The 17761-nt window shown below is 43.8% G+C and overlaps 1 protein-coding gene across 2 annotated transcripts in view; it reads right to left on the reverse strand.

The window, feature by feature from the left end:
* Positions 1 to 17761, reverse strand: part of Piwil2 (piwi like RNA-mediated gene silencing 2) — a 57396-nt gene that overhangs the window by 13816 nt on the left and 25819 nt on the right. For both annotated transcript variants that reach the window (XM_021182116.1, XM_021182115.2), the window contains exons 11-20: positions 14923 to 15111; positions 14335 to 14419; positions 12669 to 12758; positions 11069 to 11209; positions 8792 to 8905; positions 7462 to 7650; positions 5930 to 6031; positions 4771 to 4887; positions 4150 to 4238; positions 3518 to 3623 (exon numbers count right to left, since the gene is read on the reverse strand). In XM_021182116.1, the coding sequence (XP_021037775.1) occupies positions 3518 to 3623; positions 4150 to 4238; positions 4771 to 4887; positions 5930 to 6031; positions 7462 to 7650; positions 8792 to 8905; positions 11069 to 11209; positions 12669 to 12758; positions 14335 to 14419; positions 14923 to 15111 (1222 nt within the window). The remainder of the gene's footprint in view (positions 1 to 3517; positions 3624 to 4149; positions 4239 to 4770; positions 4888 to 5929; positions 6032 to 7461; positions 7651 to 8791; positions 8906 to 11068; positions 11210 to 12668; positions 12759 to 14334; positions 14420 to 14922; positions 15112 to 17761) is intronic.

The raw sequence follows: 17761 nt of genomic DNA on the forward strand, positions 1-17761 counted from the left end.
GAGAGAGAGAGAGAGAGAGAGAGAGAGAGAGAGAGAGAGAGAGAGAGAGAATATGAATGCGAGCAGAGAGCTCAGAGAGAACTGACCAACCAGGTCTCACTAGGAACCCTAGTATAGGCTGGCTAAGTTTGTGCTCAGGACCCTCCTGCATATACCACCTGAGTGTTGGGACTGCAGGGGCACCGTGCGCCTGCCTACTTGCTGGACTTTCTCAACTGATGATTTGGCATCCTCAGTGATTCTTCACGCTGCCTTCTCAGATACTGCTTTGACTCTTGTGAATTTTTGTTGTTTTTTGCTGCCTTTGAACCATTTCTATGCATATTCTGTATTCCAACCCCATGCTCCCCATATCTACTGGCTTTCCTGTTTTGTTTTGTTTGCTTGATTTTAGCTTTTGCATCTCTGTACTTCAATCTGATTACTTTCTTCTTGCCTTTCTTTGCCTGTATTTTAAACCACTGTTATATACTGTTTGGATGGTAGCATCTCTGTCCACCCCCAGGAAATTTCTGACATCCTACCCTTCAGCCTCTCAGAATATGACTCTTATTTTAGATAATGACACAAACACAGAGGTCAGAATGTGTGAAAATCTTTTTACAGGATAAAGAAAGAAGACAAGAGAAATCAGCCCCACTGTCAGCTTCACCTGAAAGTTCTTGCCTCAGGAAATAAGCGTCTGCTCTTTGAGCCCTCCACCCATGATACTTTGTTCTAGCCTCCTTAACATATAACACACACATCTGTGGAATGTGCAATCTCAGTTATTATAGTTTTCACATTGGAAAAATTGTAGATTTCAAAGCTTTCAGTTCATTGTCCAAAGTGTTTTATCTCTTTGAAGATCTTAAGTTGTATTTATTTATTCATTAACTTTATTCTTTTTTAACATTTATTTATTGGGGGTGGGTGGCTCTGTATGTTACAATGTGCTGCTATGATATCTATGTGCATGCGTTGGTGTGGGGTATGCTACAGGAACAGGTTCTCGTCTACCATGGAGGTTCCAGGGATCAAATTCAGATGGTCAGGTTGTTGGCAAGTGACTTTAGCCACTAGGCCATTTGTTGGCCTTCATATGTGTTTTGACTACCCCCTCCCCCAAATACTGATGGACTGTGAAGAGCACTCCTAAAAAGTATTTCAATTATAGAAGGACCTCCAAGAAGACAACAAGAACAGTGGATAAGGTCAGCAGAATCAGTTTTGAGAGAGTCTCACTATGTAGCTGTATAGCCCTGGCTGGCCTTGAACTTGCTATGGTTGCCACGCCCCAACTTATGAGTGCAGGGATGGCTCTGGTGTGTTTAACCTATTCTACTGCTTCCCCTTCCCCACTGCAGCCTTGTCCCCATGGTAACCGAAAATCAGCCAGCGCCATGGGACAGGAAGAAGAGGAAAAATCCCTGAGATTGGGTTCAGAGGCACACACTTGTACTCCAGCACTCGGACAGCTCAGCAGAACAATCCCATAGCCTGGGCCACACAGTGAATGCGAGGCCAGTGGGAGCCTTGAAGCAACTCCACCATTCATTAGCTATTAAGCTATCAGAATAGAGGCATCACAGACTGCATGTAAGCAACACTACAAAGATTATAGAGTGCAATCAACCACCACACCCATGTAAGCAGTGAGCCTCTGAATGCCAAGGCTCAGGTGAGAGCAGGGCTGGCAGTCCTCCACACGCCTTATCATATCTTGGTGCCAGGAAACACAATGTTCTGCCTTCACGAGGAGACAGCTACTCAAGTTCCTTGTGTAGTACTTCCTGATTCAGCCAGTGCATTCCTTCTCCAAGCTGACTATAATCTGTATCCTTTCTTAAAATGGTCCCCAAGCATGGAGAGAACAGCTTTTAGTGGGTTCTTTATCTCTGGTGAATTATCAAAACTGAGCAAGATTTGGGAAACCATACCAAACTTCTGGCTGGTAGGACTTCCAAGTGGGGCAAGCCTGGGCAAAGTAAACTTCATTGTTCAGCCCTAAATTCTTGTTTCAACAATGATATTTCTGAAATTAATATTTGCTAGGAAAAAAACATTAGATATGAATAACAGGAGACAAAAATTTAGGAGACTTTCATTTAGAAAATAAGAAAAAGTAAAAGAAACAAATAAGAGGAACCCATCAAAAAAAAAAAAAAAAAAGAACAGCAAAATGCCCTTGAAGCCAAATGCGGGTACACGCCTTTTATCCAAGCACTTGTGAGGCTAAGGCAGGTAAGATTCTATGAGTTCAACAGTAGCCTGTTGAACATATGGAGTTCCACTACAGCCAGGGGTACACACACAGAGAGAGACCTTGTCTCAAAAAACAAAATCCGGCTGGGCAGTGGTGATGCACGCCTTTAATCCCAGCACTTGGGAAGAGGAGGCAGGAGGATCTCTGAGTTCGAGGCCAGCCTGGTCTACAGAGTGAGTTCCAGGACAGCCAGGGCTACACAGAGAAACCCTGTCTCAAAAAACAAAAACAAAAACAAAATCCAAACACAACAAAAAAACCACAAAGCCCCTGTGAGAGGTCTGGAGTGTAGCTCAGCATAAGGCATTTATCTAGCTTATACTGATAAAGCCCTGAGTCTGATCCCAAATACCACCCAGACAGAGAAGGGTGGGCAATGACATAAATAACACAGCTAAGTTAGCAGAGTGTGACAACCAGTAAACAGCACACAACCCAGAACCTTGAAGACAAGCACAACTTCATTCTTTTAACCAAGAGAGGGAACAGTGAGGGAAAAAAGGAAAAGTGTCACACAAGTCATTGTCAAGTTAGGCCCTAGAAGACAGATAGCTTGCAAGGAAACAGTAGTAAGAAAAGAAATAACAGAACTTGGTGATAAATTACCATATCATTTGGATCTCCTGAAACACACAAATCCATATTGTCCAATATGTGATGGACACTATGAAAATCTTAATTCCATAAGAGACTAACTTCAGTCACATGGAATCATAAATTTCCAATGGCCTACCCGCTACCCACAGTGGCCCTAAGAATAGAAGCCACTTATCACTGCTTTGATGTCTTGGCTTGCACAAAACTCAGAACCTTGTTTGCTTCCTCTTCTAGACCTTGTCTCAGCTTAATGACAGCAATTCACCTGGGGAGCCGTCTTTGACATTATGAACAGTGAATTACAGTCAAGCTTTTGTCCTAAACCAAAATGAAGAGTCAGCAGCTAATGGCAGTCATAAACAGTCGAGGAAATTAATAAGTTTTAATTGCTGAAATTTACTTCCAACCCAGCCAGTAAGGGCATGGGAATTAGGTTTGCAGGCACCAGCTGGTCAAACGGGCAAACCTTTATTACTTATCAAAGCAAGGTGCACTGCTGGGCTCTGCAAGCTGCTGTCCAGAGCAGAAGCCTGAAAGGGATTCTGAGCTCCCTACTAGGCTATGGCTTTCCGACACTATAATGTCCTCCCCTCCTCCCCCATGTCTGATCTCTACTTAAAATTTAAATAGGTGTCCCTTAAAATGTAGTAATATTAGGATTTCTGGTCTCCTCACCTCATAATACTTTTTCAAGGAACCCACCAGGCAGAGCTTCAGGCTGTCCACAATCTCCTGATGGGGCATCTGGAACACCACCCTTGAGTACCACTTGGTGAGTGTGCTAGGCAGGTGAGGAGGAGAAGGAGAGACACAGAGAGAGCACAGTGAGCAGCCACTCCCACACAAAGGCCCGTGCTCTGTTATCCACACACAGGGTCCCTTTCAAATCAACTCAACACATATCATCTACCTGCCAAATGCTCTCTGGGATCAGTACAAACCTAACAACATGAGTTCAATCCCCAAACCATAGGAGGGAAGGGATGAACTGACTCCACAAGTCGTCCTCTGCCCTCCAAACATGTGCCTCCCCTACACCTTCCCCAATGACAACTACATTTCTAAAAAGACTAGTAACACAAGGCACTGGCAGCCTCTGTCCTTGCCAAAGGTGCAGAGTACAGGGAGCAGATTGGTGCCTGTGATGAGTGTCAATCACACTGCAAATACAGATATGAGAGGACAGAGGAAGGAGCTTAGCGCTTCATATACTAGGAAAGAGTACCCAAGACTCATCTGATGGATGTTTTAGTAAGATCAGGCATCAAAATGAGGTAGGCAACAATAATACTGCTATAGTTGCTTACAGATTTATGCTGGCCACGAAGCCGACCACAGAGCGCATGCCTCTGCTGGGGTCGTGGTACACGTCCATTCCAATGACCATTAGTTGTTTCTAGGGTAAAAAACAAACACACAAAAAGCAGAACTCAAACCCAAGCACTCTAAGTTCCATCTTTGTTATGTCAAGGTCAAAACAGGCCTTGTCGTATTTACATAAGAAAACAAGCTTTGCAAAGAAGCAAAGACTGCAATCAACTTTCTAAACAAAGAACAAAGCCAAATCTAGATCAGGAATCAGCAAATATTTCCTATAAAAGGATAAATAAGTAAAACTGCAGGTTTGAGAGCTGAGAGTCTCCCTAGGAACCCTGTGTAACTCTGCACAATGACTACAATGGAAGGCAGATGCATCCAATGCTGTGAGTTCCAAAGAAAGTACAGGTAACTCCTGAGACCTGAATTTCACACAGTCGTCCTATGTCAGGAGATGGTGCCCTTACTTTTTTCACCATCTCAAATGTAAAGTGCATGCTTAGCTCGTGGTCTGTCTAGCAGCATGTGGCAACTCTGAGAGCAACACGGTGACAGCAGAGCAGGATGGGGAAGAGCCTGGTACTGAACAGACACATCTCTGTATCACTCACCAGCGGAATATCCACTCCCCAGAGCTCACCACCCAGTTTACAGTTCATCTGAAGTAAAATTTTCTGAGCCACGCTCCGAAGCCTGGTGGGTTGACCAATGGTTCGGACATTGATGACCTGTCGTGACAGGACCAGAACATCATCAACCTTTTAGGAAATGTTAACAGTTCTAAAGTATCAACATCTCTTGGCTCCATGCCTTTCCTCTGTCCCTTCCAACAAGGAAACCAAAATCAGAGGATGCTCAACTCCTTCCCATTCAGTGGCACAGTATCTGTGGACAGCAGCCCATACCCTCCTGTAATACCCAGATCCTCATTATTTGTAGGATGGAATGTAATCACTATGTATGTAAATAGTTACTATCCTGCATTGTTTAGGGAATAAGCACAAGCATTTCCCTTCTGAGTTTGATGAGCTCAGTAGAGGTATAATTTTCTTTCAGAAGGGTTTTAAACTATGTTTGGTCAATCAGCTGATGAAGAATCCACAGATAGGCCAGCCATGGCGGCAGGCTTGTAACGCCAGCACTTTTGTATGTGGAGGAGGTGGGTAAAGGCAGGAGGAACAGGAATTTAAGGTCATCTTTGTGTACATAGTGAGTTTGAGGCTAGCCTTGGCTACATGAGACTGTCTCAAAGACCACTAATAGTGAGGACTGAATGTACTATATTAAGAAGCTTGAAATTAGCATGTCTTTTATTAATAATTCTAATTCTAGCATCATCAGGCATATATGCACATAATAGGCTCATGAACATACAACATAGCATGTCTGTTATTAATAATTCTAATTCTAGCATCACTAGGTATATATGCACATAATAGGTACATGAACATACAAGAACTTTCAAAATTATCTTATTCAAACTGACATTTTTAAGTTCCCTATGAAAAATATTTTCCCTTCTCAGAGTGAAGCCTCCAAGTCCAGCCTCAGTCACGAGGAAGCACCAGGGATTTCGAGTAGCAGAAGAGCTCTCAAGAACAAGAGCTACCTGCTGCAGCTGGCTCCTTTTAATCAGAATCTTCGGCATAAAGCTCTGCCCACGCCAGCCTAAAATGGCTATTTCAGCTTCCAGAGCTTCAGAGACACTGAGCTGGAGACTCACTGAGACTCTACCTGGAGCTCAAGGCCATGCGCTCCATTTCCACGCACCTGTGAGGGCACTGGGGACTGCACGCAGCACAGCTTCTTGATGGCTCCATAGAGATCATCACGTGTGCCCATGATGATGCAAACGACCATTTGTATCTTCCCCTAGAGGAGACAAGAATATACTTCTAGGATCTGATTACTCTGGGGACTTTCTTGGGACACAGATAAGGTAGATAGGAACTGAAAGACAAATGGTAGACATTCCAACCAGAATCATTCTTTGAATCTGAACTATTATTTGGCTTGGGGCTGCTGTTCACAGACAAGTGATACATTACTTACACCTAGAGCTGACATGACTACTAATGTTTGTTTACAAGGAGTCTCAAGATTCTAGAAAAGGGCCAGACTTAGAAGTATGCAAGGGTCCTATCTATGACTGCCTCTCTAACTTCCCCCAGTGGCTTTCCTGTGCTCTTCAGTGAACTAAGCAATGTGTCAGACCACAGAACGTCAGCTGAAGAAGTGTGTCTAAATGGAAGTGCTCAGAGTCAAACAGAGAAGGAACAGGGCCAGGTTCACAGTAGCTATTCCTCACTTTCTGTTTAGGGAGAACAGACACTGCCAGCAACATCCCTGGCAGGAGTCTCTATCTCCCAATACTCTTAGCCAATATCAAAAGAGGACCTTCCAAGAGGGGGATGTCAAACAGAGAATACCACAATGCTAAGAGACTCCAACTTCAGGACTGATCTTCTCCCAGGACAATTCCATTCACCAGACTCTTGGGCTCAAAGCTAATTTATTTCCAAAGACTTTTCTTCTGCCTCTATCCTCTCTTTGACTTCCTCCTTTGTTACAAGGGCTGGAGAGATAGATGCTCAGTGGTCAGGAGCACAGGCTGTTCTTGCCACTCTTGCAGAGGACCTGGGTACAAGTCCTAAAGCCCACACAGGAGCTCACAGAAGTCTCTAACTCCTGTTCCAGGTATTCTGAACCCTGCTTTGGCACCCTCAGGTGCCAAGCACACACACTGGACTGACATGCATGCAGGCAAGACACTCACACACATTATTTGTAAATGTAAATGTTTTTTGTAAATTTTGTAAATATTTTTATTTACAAAGAAGTAAGAAGGCGAAGTCTGGAAGCTGAAATGGGAGTACTCACATCCAGTGTTCTGATCAGCTATCAGGATTAGCTAATGTGTCTATGGCCAAGTTCATCACCGTGGCAAAGTGCATCGTGGGCCAGACCATTCTACTACAACTCAGAACTGCATCCAGAAAGACAGCACTTGGCTCAAGTAGTTGGTTCCTGAGCACAACATGTTCTACAGATAATTAACTAAGTAAGCTGTTCTTTCAGCCAGTTTCATAAGGAAAAGGCTAAAGAGCACACACGGATAAACTAAGACAGAATGAGAAATGCAAATAGCCAAAGGGCGTGAAGAATACAGTTTCATGGGAAAATGAGAAGGACGCGGGCTCCTGGGCATCATTAATAGACTGATAATCCAGATAATTTGAGATTGAGAATCCAAGTACTTTCAGAGATCTTGTAAGTTCACTCCAATTAAGTTACTTTATTACCTCAACTCCCAGTAAGGACTGAATGGTCCTGATATAGGTCTCTATTCGGTCATCCTTCAGCTCAACCCAGGCTGGGGGGCTTATGCGCATGCCAATGGGCCCGGCAATCTTTTCCAACATGTTAACCAGTTCTCTGGCTTGGTCCATCGCTCTCTTTGGATAAAAGAGTGCCCAGAAATGCATAGGAATCTAGGAACAAGAACATGGTATATTTAGACTTGGGAGATTTTACTATAAAGGAGAAATAACTTTATACTCCATCTGCTTGAGTCCTTCTGTCTTATATAATTTTTATAATTCTCATAGACTTATAAATATTGACAGTCTTATAATGGAATACAACATTAAAAACTCATCTACAACACACCCAATAATAGGAAGGAAATTCATGAACACAAGGTTAAAGAAAGAAGTCAGACATAAAAGACTATTCACTCTAATTCTGATACACACACATACACACGCATACACATACACATAAACATACTTGCTCATACACACACAGTACAAAAACAGTCAAAAAGAATCTATGCTTGTCAGAACACTTGTTATTCCCAGGGAATGGGGGTGGCAATAATCAGGAAATATGGTGAGGGGTTGAGTGCATCTATAAATTTCTGCTTTTTAACCCTTGGTGTTGGTTATATAGGTCTATTTAATTTGTAAAAATCAAGTATGCTTTTTTGTTTATAGATTTGTTTAAAGATTTCAATAAATCTTTAAGAGTTGATGCTTTTTACATATGGCCACAACAACCAACCTTCAGAATGTTGGTTGAAATATTCAGAAATAACTGTCTACTATTTTATACCTGATGCAAATAACTGACACCTCGTTCGTTGCTTTAGAGGAGCACTGTTTTGACTGTCTTCTATGGGGAAAAATAACCCTGGGAATTCCCAGGGGCAAAGAGGAAGAGAGACCAGGCAGTGGTGGCGCATGCCTTTAATCCCAGCACTTGGGAGGCAGAGGCAGGTGGATTTCTGAGTTTGAGGCCAGCCTGGTCTACAGAGTGAGTCCCAGGACAGCCAAGGCTACACAGAGAAACCCTGTCTTGAAAAAAACCAAAAAAAAAAAAAAAAAAAAAAAAAAGAGGAAGAGAGAAGAAAAAAATAGGCTGATGCAGAGGGATCACCATGGTAGCATAGTTCTTTCTTTCCCTTCAGCCTGTGGTCAAAAGGCTTCCCTCCAGCACTGCTCTGCTACAAAGCCTGGCTGAGCAAGTCACTCAGGGTGGAGTCTGGATGACTCTTTCTCTCAGAGGAGACACCAGATCACCCATTTCCACAGTCTGCAACACTGATTCTCCAGCACTTCAGAGTTCACTCACAGTTAGGATGGAAGCATCTCTGGTCACTTCCTTAACCCAGTTCAGGTCCTCCGATGTGACAAATGAAGTGTTCCTTAAGTTGATCCTCTCCATTGGCAGAAGCCGACCTTCAATCTACACAGGAAATAAAGTGCTGCTGATGTGGGGCCTGCTACAGTCATCAAGGAAACAATGGTCTTGCTGACTCCAACTTCTCAGCCACACACTGCACCTATTACATCCCCACACCTTTTTCTTTCTCTCTTTTATTTCCTTTTCTCTGTTTTTCTTTTCTTGCTGGGCTCTGATTTGCTGCTTGGTGAATGGAGGGTCAATGCAAAAACAGCCATCACACCGCCACACCACATGGTCTCTGTACTGTGGCTCAAGACTGACCAAAACTTAGTTGTCAGATTTGCCAGCAAGTGTATGTACCTGCTAGCATCACTGGCATCATTTTCTAATATTAAAAAAAAACAACTCTGTGTATGTTTAATATGTATGCAAGTATGTTTGTGTATACATGCTGCATATGTATGTGTTTGTGTGTATGTGTGTGTAGGCCAGTGGTTCATATCAGATGGTTTCTCTATAGCTGTCCACCTTATTCTTGAGGCAGGTTATCTTGCTGGCTGGTGGTCAGGAGCAGTGGGAATCTGCCTGTCTATACACACCACCAGGCATGATTCAGAATTAAACTCAGGTTTCTTGTACTTCAGGACATGATGGTCTAAGTTTTTACCCCCAGGACCCATGTATGGAAGGAGAGCCCACTCCTGTGCATTGTCCTCCCACCCCCACACACTCACAATAAATAGAATATAATACACTGTTTTCAAGACAGGGTTTCTCTGTGTAGCCCTGGCTGTCCTGGAACTTACTCTGGAGACCAGGCCTCAAACTCAGAAATCCTCCTGCCTCTGCCTGAGTGCTACAACCAAAGGAGTTTGTCACCACTGCCTAGCACAAAATTTTTTTAAAACAATAAAAAAGGAAAGACCCAGAACTCTAAGAAAAATATAGGTTAGGCTCAATCTCTAGCACCACAGAAAAATAGGCTAAAAAATTAAAACAGGGCTGGCAAAAATAAATGCTCAGCAGGAAAAGGCACTTGTCTGACTAAGTCTGATCCCCAAATACCACAAGGTGGTTTCTTTTCTTTTCTTTTTTGTTTGTTTGTTTGTTTTCATTTTTCGAGACAGGGTTTCTCTGTGTAGCCCTGGCTGTCCTGGAAATTACTTTGTAGACCAAACTGGCCTCGAACTCAGAACTCTGCCTGCCTCTGCCTCCCGAGTGCTGGGATTAAAGGCGTGAGCCATCACTGCCTGGCCACAAGATGGAAGGAGAGAACTGATCCTGCACATGTCTTCTGACCACCACACATGCACCACAGCATGTGCTATACACACACAGTAAATATATAAACAAACAAATAAATATAAATATAAGTAAATAAACAAGACATATAAAATAGATAAATGAAAGACAAAAACATTAAAATCATATAAAAAGGAATCTGGAGGCTAGGCGAGGGTGGGGGTGGTACATCATTTTAATCCCAGCACTCAGGAGGCATAGGCAGGTGGATCTCACTGAGCTGGGGACCAGCCTAGTCTATATATCGACTTCCAGTCCAACTACGGCTACACAGTGAGACCCTGTTTCAAAATATGCAAATACCTTTGTATTGGAAAATTAAAATGAGCACAGTTGTAAGTTAATGCTTTGCTTGCTTCCTATTTGACCAGAAATTAGTAACTCTGATCTTTTGGAAATACAGAAGAAAAGTCTGCATATGAGGCTAGCAGATTAAGTCAAGGGAGATTCGGATACCATGACTAACATGTAAAAAAAGATTAAGAATGAAGTCAAGGGCTCGGGCACCCAGGCTGTTTCCTCACATGCTCATGTTTGTCCTCTGCACCTTTTAACAGTGATTTATTCGGAATAAAACTATGACCAGGAAAAAGAAGAGTCAAAGGACTGGAGAGACAGCTCAGTGGCTGCTCTGTCAGAGCTCTGCGTTCAGTTTGCAGCACTCATGTGATGGCTCACATCCATCTGCAACTCCAGCACTCTTCCAGCCTCTGCAAGCACCAGGCAGGAATGTAACACCCATTCATAAATGCAGACAAAACGTGCACAGCACATGAAATAAACAAAAAACAAAATGGAGAGCAGAGCCAAACTCCACAGTAAAACAAGAGGATGTCCTCATGTTTCACACAACGCCAGGCCTTACCCCACCGCACCCACCCCAGGTTCCAGTGCTCTGCCCCCCATGGGCCTCTGGTTTACCTTGTGGACATCTTTATGCAGACTGAGCCCCCAGCGGGTCAGCTCATTGCTGGCTGTCTCGTTTTGTGAAATTCTCTGCAGCAGGCATTCCAAAGCACCGTGGTGCTGCTTGGGGCTCAGGTTAATCTGCTGAGTCAAGTCCTAGACACATAAACACAGGATAGCAACTTCTAAGCATTGTCCCCCTAGCAGGAGACTAATGAAACAACGCTTTCCAATGTGTCTGTGAGCAATCTCAGACTCAGTGAAATCCATGGAAAACGTCAAAAACAGCCAAGGACTTTTCTAAATATTTCTCAGAAATGTGAATGAGGTACATGGAGAAAAATTAATAATAAAATGAATAACTTTCAGCAGTTACTGAACCTCCTTCTTTCTGGGTATGGCAGTACACACCTTTAATACCAGGGCCTATGAAGCAAAGGGAGGTAGATTTCTGAGAGGTCAAGGCCAACCAGGGCTGTATAATGAGATCCTGTCTCAAAATAATTGATTTTTTTTAAAGCTACTGGTTCTGCTCCATGACATCTGATTCTTTTTTCAAAACATATTTTGAATTTAAAATTCCTAAGAGAGTCTAAGAACAGGAACACAGGAACAAAGTGGGCTTGATTATACATATTTAAACTCTGGGGAAATACTGGAGGGGGGGGAGGATGGAGGGGGGTGGGGGGGTGGGGTGGAAGACAAGCCACATGTTTACCCTAGGACAGTAAACCACATTCAGGCTCACACTTTTTCTTTCCACATTAGAAAGTCAATGCCACCTTAAGGCTACTTAACTAGCCACAGTATTGTCACATTATAGGCACTTTGAGGGATACTTAACAGATGTGTGTGTAAGGAATCTAAATCATGTAAGAGTTCTTTGTGCTTCTGAGACTCATAAACCATACAACGATAGGTATATCGGTATAGATGTACAGACACCAAAGAGATCATAAGGGCATCAGGTTTTTGGCAGTTGTTGGGAAGGAAAACATGAAAGAAATATCTCGCAGAGCCTTTCTGCTTCCTTAGTTCTCTATAATGCTACTCAAAACAAAACCTTACATGGCATGTGGGTCTGAGGCAAACCAGAAAAATAAGGGGGCAGAGGACAGCTAAAGCACAGACCATCCGGGGAAGGCAGCAGTGAAGGTCTGGCTGTACATGGCCAGGGGCCTCTCAGAACTCCCAGGACTGAGCTGATGGTGCTCCAGGACCCCAGAGCTTCACTTCTCATACAGACTCATGGTGCAGAGAAGCACTACAGTAAGTTGGTGTTCTCAAGGAGTCTCATTTATGGTTCTGTAGCTAGTTAACCACTGTGCATCTATCTACTGGGAAGGATGAGGACAGGGCTGTTCTTTTTCACTTGGAATCCAGAGCCTACACTGTTCTAAGGCTGTCCAAAGCTGTAACATGTAGCATCCTTTCTATGGTAAAGTATGTGGATGACAGTCTACAGAAAGAAAAACTGGAGCCCAAAAGAAAAGGCTCATCCAGCAAGTCAGAGCTGCACCCTACTTCTAGCCCAGGCTGCTATCCCAAAGGTGGTCACTTGAAGCAGGCATCTCCCCAAAACAGCAGGCACCCCCCCAAACAGCAAGACTCCAACCTTCATGGCCCTGAAGTCCTTCTTCATCTTCTCAGGGATCCCCGTCATGAAGGAGAGCTCGGGCAGCAGCAGGATCTCACCCTTCAGCAACTTAGTCAAGAAAACAGAGAGAAAGTGAGTGATCCCAGGGCCCAGTCAAGATGGGTCCAGGTCTGTAGTAATAAACCTGCCACTGAGAAACTTTTATGAAACCCCAAGAGAGAGGACAATAGGACCGGAAACACTGTGTATTCTGCCCTCCATGTTCTCTGTCACAAGGAGGGAGGCTCTCATAAGAAGAAAGACCTGCAACTGATGAGGCAGAGGGGTGGGGGGCATCTCAAGGATATACCTGAGACCTGGGATAAGGGAGGCACCCAAGGATCAATGGGGTGACCTTAGCTGTGACTCACAGCATTGGGGATAGGAAACCTGAACAGACCACCTCAAGTAGCCAGGCAGGAACCCTAGTGGAGCCATACCAACCTACCCACAAAACTTCCACCCAAAATTTATCCTGTCTACAAGAAATGAAGGAACAGGGGATGGAGAAGAGACTAAGGGAATGGCCAAGAAGAGGTGCTGGCTAGACATGGCTCAGCAGTTAGAAACACGGTCGCTCTTCAAGAGAAATGGGGTTTGGCTCACAGAACCCACATAACGGCTCAAAACCCAGTTTCAGGAGCTCAGACACGTTTTTTTCTGACCTTAGTGGGCATCAGGAATGCATATGGTATATAGATATACATGCAAGCAAAACATTCATATACATAAAATAATAAATCTAAAGTTTTTTATTAAAAACAAAGAGACCAAGTGTGGTATCAAGGCAATTCTCTGGGCCCTTCTGATAAATGTCTATACCTCTCTCTTGAATCTATAGATTTTTGTTTTTTTAAGATTTATTTTTATTATTTTAATTGTGTGTTTAGGGGCGGGGAGGATGGTATATGCACGTGAATGCAGTGCCCAGAGGCCAAAAGCGTCAGTCTCTAGAGCCGGGTTATATGCAGTTGCAAGTCTCCTAATGTGGATACTGGAAGTCAAGCTCGGATCCTCAGGAAGAGCAGTCAGTGCTCTGAACCACTGCACCATCTTCCCAGCCCCCACAAACTTTTTTTTTTTTTTTTGAGGTGATGTCTCACTACTTAGCGCTGACTGGCCTGGAACTCGCTACATAGACTAGGCTAAGGTTGACCTCTGAGATGACCACACCTCTGCCTCCTAAAGTACTAGGATTGTAGGCGTGTGCTTTCACACTCATGTCAGAGTTTTACTTTTTTTGTATATGTAAGAGTGTTTTACCTGTATGTATATATGTATCTGGTGCCCACAGAGGGCCAGAAAAGGCCCATGATCCCTTGGAACTGGAGGGACAGTTGTGAGCTGCCATGTGGGTGGTGAGAATAGAACCCAGGTCCTTTGGAAGAGTAGCCAGTGTTCTTAACCACTCTACCATCTCCCCAGGCTCCAGAGTTTTTAATCCTTAGATACAAGGAACTCTCTTTACATCTTTACCCTAAATTGTTCATGGAGGTATTTATCTCCTCCTGGCAACTCTGACTACAGGGAAAATACAACCATGCCCAGGTGTTCCACCACACTGCACGCTGTGTAAGCCGATTAGCGCAGACAGAGCCAGGGCAGCAGCAGCAGGAGGAGGACCGCTGGGAGGGGAGCCACTCACCATGCCATGGTTATTCTGTCTCTCACTGGGCCGGTGGATCAGCAGTGGCTGGTCATCTTCCTTGACTGTGATCCCATAGTTTTTGCTAAAGCAGGACAGAGCAAGAGAGTGTCACCACTCCTACCACAACCCCTCCAGTCCTCTTCAGTGCTACTGCAGCTTACAATTTGCAAAGTCCCCTCACTGAGAATCCATCAGACACTAATCACAGTATATGTAAGTGGGAAATGCAGGCTACAGCTTCCTTGCTGATGGACAGAGAACAAAGGCTCTATGTACAGCCCAGGAGAGAAGCTTGTGGAAAGTGCATCAAGCTAAAGGATTCAGAAATAAAAGTCTAGTGATTAAAGATGAGAACTTCAATTCTCTCACCAGACAAAGCCAACAAGAGAAATACAACAGACACCCCCAAAATCACTTATACAGGCCAGACTCACAAATAAGCTCATGTGGTCTCGGGTGTTTTTATGATCAGCTTACAGAGCTGTACAGTGTCAGGCACCACATCATTAAGTGTGCTCACCACCCAGAGTCTGGAGAGCACGTCCCACCCCTACCCTCAGACCAAGTGCAGTCTCTCGTCTGTACCTGTAGTACTCCAGGAATGTGATTTCCTTCCCGTCCGACATGACAAAGCTGTCTTTAGGAGTCTTGTTCCAGTCCACATCGTCGATTCGGTAGGTACGATTGTTGTAGCGCGTGATGACAATGCTGCCAACCAGAAGCTTGCTGCACTCATCCTGGAAGTGCTCCTTGTTCTGCTGGTAGATAGCATGCCTTTGGGAAGAGGCAAGAGACTCTGGTTGGCATCCATACACTCAGGCTCCTAAGAGAGGGACGGGGCTCCAGAAACTGAAGTAAGGACCCAAGGGTTGGATCTCATCTTTTACCCCTCATTAGCTGTACTCATCTCATGAACCAATGATCGTTTTGTAGGATTTATTTTTATTACTTTAATTATGTGCAATGTGGTATGTGTATGCCTGTATGCACACGTGAGTGCAAGTGCCCAAGGAGGCCAGAGGCATCAGGTCCCCGGAGCTGGAGCTACAGGAGCTTGTGAGCTATCTGATGTGGGTGCTGGAACCACATTCCCACTCGGTTCATTTAAAAGAACAGGAAGTGTTCTTAACTGCTGCATCATCTCTCCAGCCAACCCCAACTCACTTCCTCTTTTTGAAACATGGTCTCAGTGACGTAGCCTTGACTGGTTTGGAGCTTACTATGAGACCAGGATGGACTTGAACTCACAGAGATCTGTCTACCTCTATCTACCTCAGGAGTCCTGTGATCAAAGGCCTGTGCCACCACACTCAACTGTTGTTTGTTTTTAACTGAGGTCTCCCAAAGGAAAATCACTTGCATTGTTTTAAAAAAAAAGATCCAGGCTAGCAAGAAAGCTCAGTGGTGTAGGGCACAGATTGGCCTTACAGTGGTGTAGGGCACAGACTGGCCTTACAGTGGTGTAGGGCACAGATTGGCCTTACAGAGGACCCAGGTTAAAGTCCCAGCCCCATCTGGGGGTAGGGGTTCAAAACCATCTGTGACTCAAATTCCAGGGGACCTGACACCATCATCTGGCCTCAAGGCATTCACATGGTGCACAGGTATATACACAGGCAAAACACCCAGACACATAAAATAAAATTTTAGAGATTTTAATCAAATTTTCATGACTTCCAAATACAACAGTGAAAAGTTTTGTAACATGTCCATAACTTCTCTTTTAAATCACAAATCAAACCACACGTGGGAGGCCTAAAGCAACATTACTGAATAGTTCAGAGAAAGGCCATCTGCATCTTATGATTCTGTAAGGCTGCTCTGGCTCACAGAGAAGCCCTTCTTTGAGGATGTGCATATGGGGCAAAGGGATTTGTGGGTACCTCTGGTGAACTTTGAATTATTGTTGTAATACGTTTCTTACATCAAGCTAAAGTAGCGTGAGTGACTCTGTGAGTTTGAGGCCAGCGTTATCTACACGGTAAATTCCTGGTCAGCCTGAACTACATAACAAGATCCTGTCTCAGCAAGAAAGAAGAGAGAGAGAGAGAGAGAGAGAGAGAGAGAGAGAGAGAGAGAGAGAGAAGGAAAGAAGGAAGAAAGGGAGGAAGGAAATGTGCTGGCTAGTCTCATGTCAACTCGAGACACAATTAGAGTTATCTACAAGGCAATTTCTTAATTAATGATTTATAGGAAAGAGCCCAACCCACTATGAGCGGGGCCATTCTTGGGTTAGTGGTCCTGGGTTCTATGAGAAAGCAGGTTGAACAAGCCATGGGTAGCAAGACAGTAAACAGTACCCTCCACGGCCTCTGTATCAGCTCCTGCCTCCAGACTCCTGCCCTGTTTGAGTTTCTGTCCATACTTTCTTTGATGGTAAATAAGAGATGCTGACTGAAGTATAAACTGAATAAACCCTTTCCTCCTAAAGTTGCTTTTATGTTTCATCACAGAAATAGAAACCCTAACTAAGACAGGGAAGACAATTCATATAAGAGAAAGTATCTCAAATTACGTACTTGACAAGATATCTGTACCTAAAATACAAAAATTTTACAATTAAATAATATATTTTAGAGGCTGGAGAGATCACTCAGCAGTTAAGTACACTGGCTGCTCTTGCAGAGGATTCAGGTTCAATTCCCACCATCCACATGGAAGATCATAGTTGTCTGTAAGTCCAGTTCTAGGATCTGACACCCTCATACAGACATACATGCAGGAAAAACAACAATGCATGTGAAATAAAAGAAATACTTTTAAAAATGCATTTTAAAAGTGGATCAAAGATCTAAATATTTCACAAAGATATTCAAATGGCCAAAAGGTGCAGAAAAAACTGCTCAGTATCATGAGTCATGAGAGAAATGCAATCAAAGCCACAGTTACTCATTTTACATGCAAAGGTGGTTATAATAGAAACAGATGCCAGCAAGTGAGGCTGCAGGTGAACTGGAGCCTTCACACACCTCTGTTGGGAACATGAGAAGTGCCAAGCTGTCCTTGGGTTAAGTAAAGGATAAAAATAGAGCTCACAGAAATGGCAATACACACACCAAAATCTATCTGGACATGAAGTGCACAGGCAAACAGTGAACACTACAAAGTATCCCTCAAACAGCTGAGTAATAAATATGGCAAGGTCAGCAAAGTGGCTTAGAAGACAAGGGCTCTTGCTACCCAGCCTATCAACCTGAGCTTGATCCCTGGGACCCAAGAAAAGGTGGAAGAGAGAACAAACTTCACAAAGTTGTCCTCTGACCCAAGCAGCAAACACACCTACACACACACACACATACACACAAATAAAACATTTTAATATCACTTTTAAAAAGAAAGAAAAAGAGATAGTTCAGTGGTTAAGATCACTTGCTGCTTTTCCAGAGAACCAGAGATTAGCATCCATGGTTGACAGCATACAGTC

Source organism: Mus caroli, chromosome 14 (genome assembly GCF_900094665.2).
Source record: "Mus caroli chromosome 14, CAROLI_EIJ_v1.1, whole genome shotgun sequence".
NCBI lineage: Eukaryota > Metazoa > Chordata > Mammalia > Rodentia > Muridae > Mus > Mus caroli.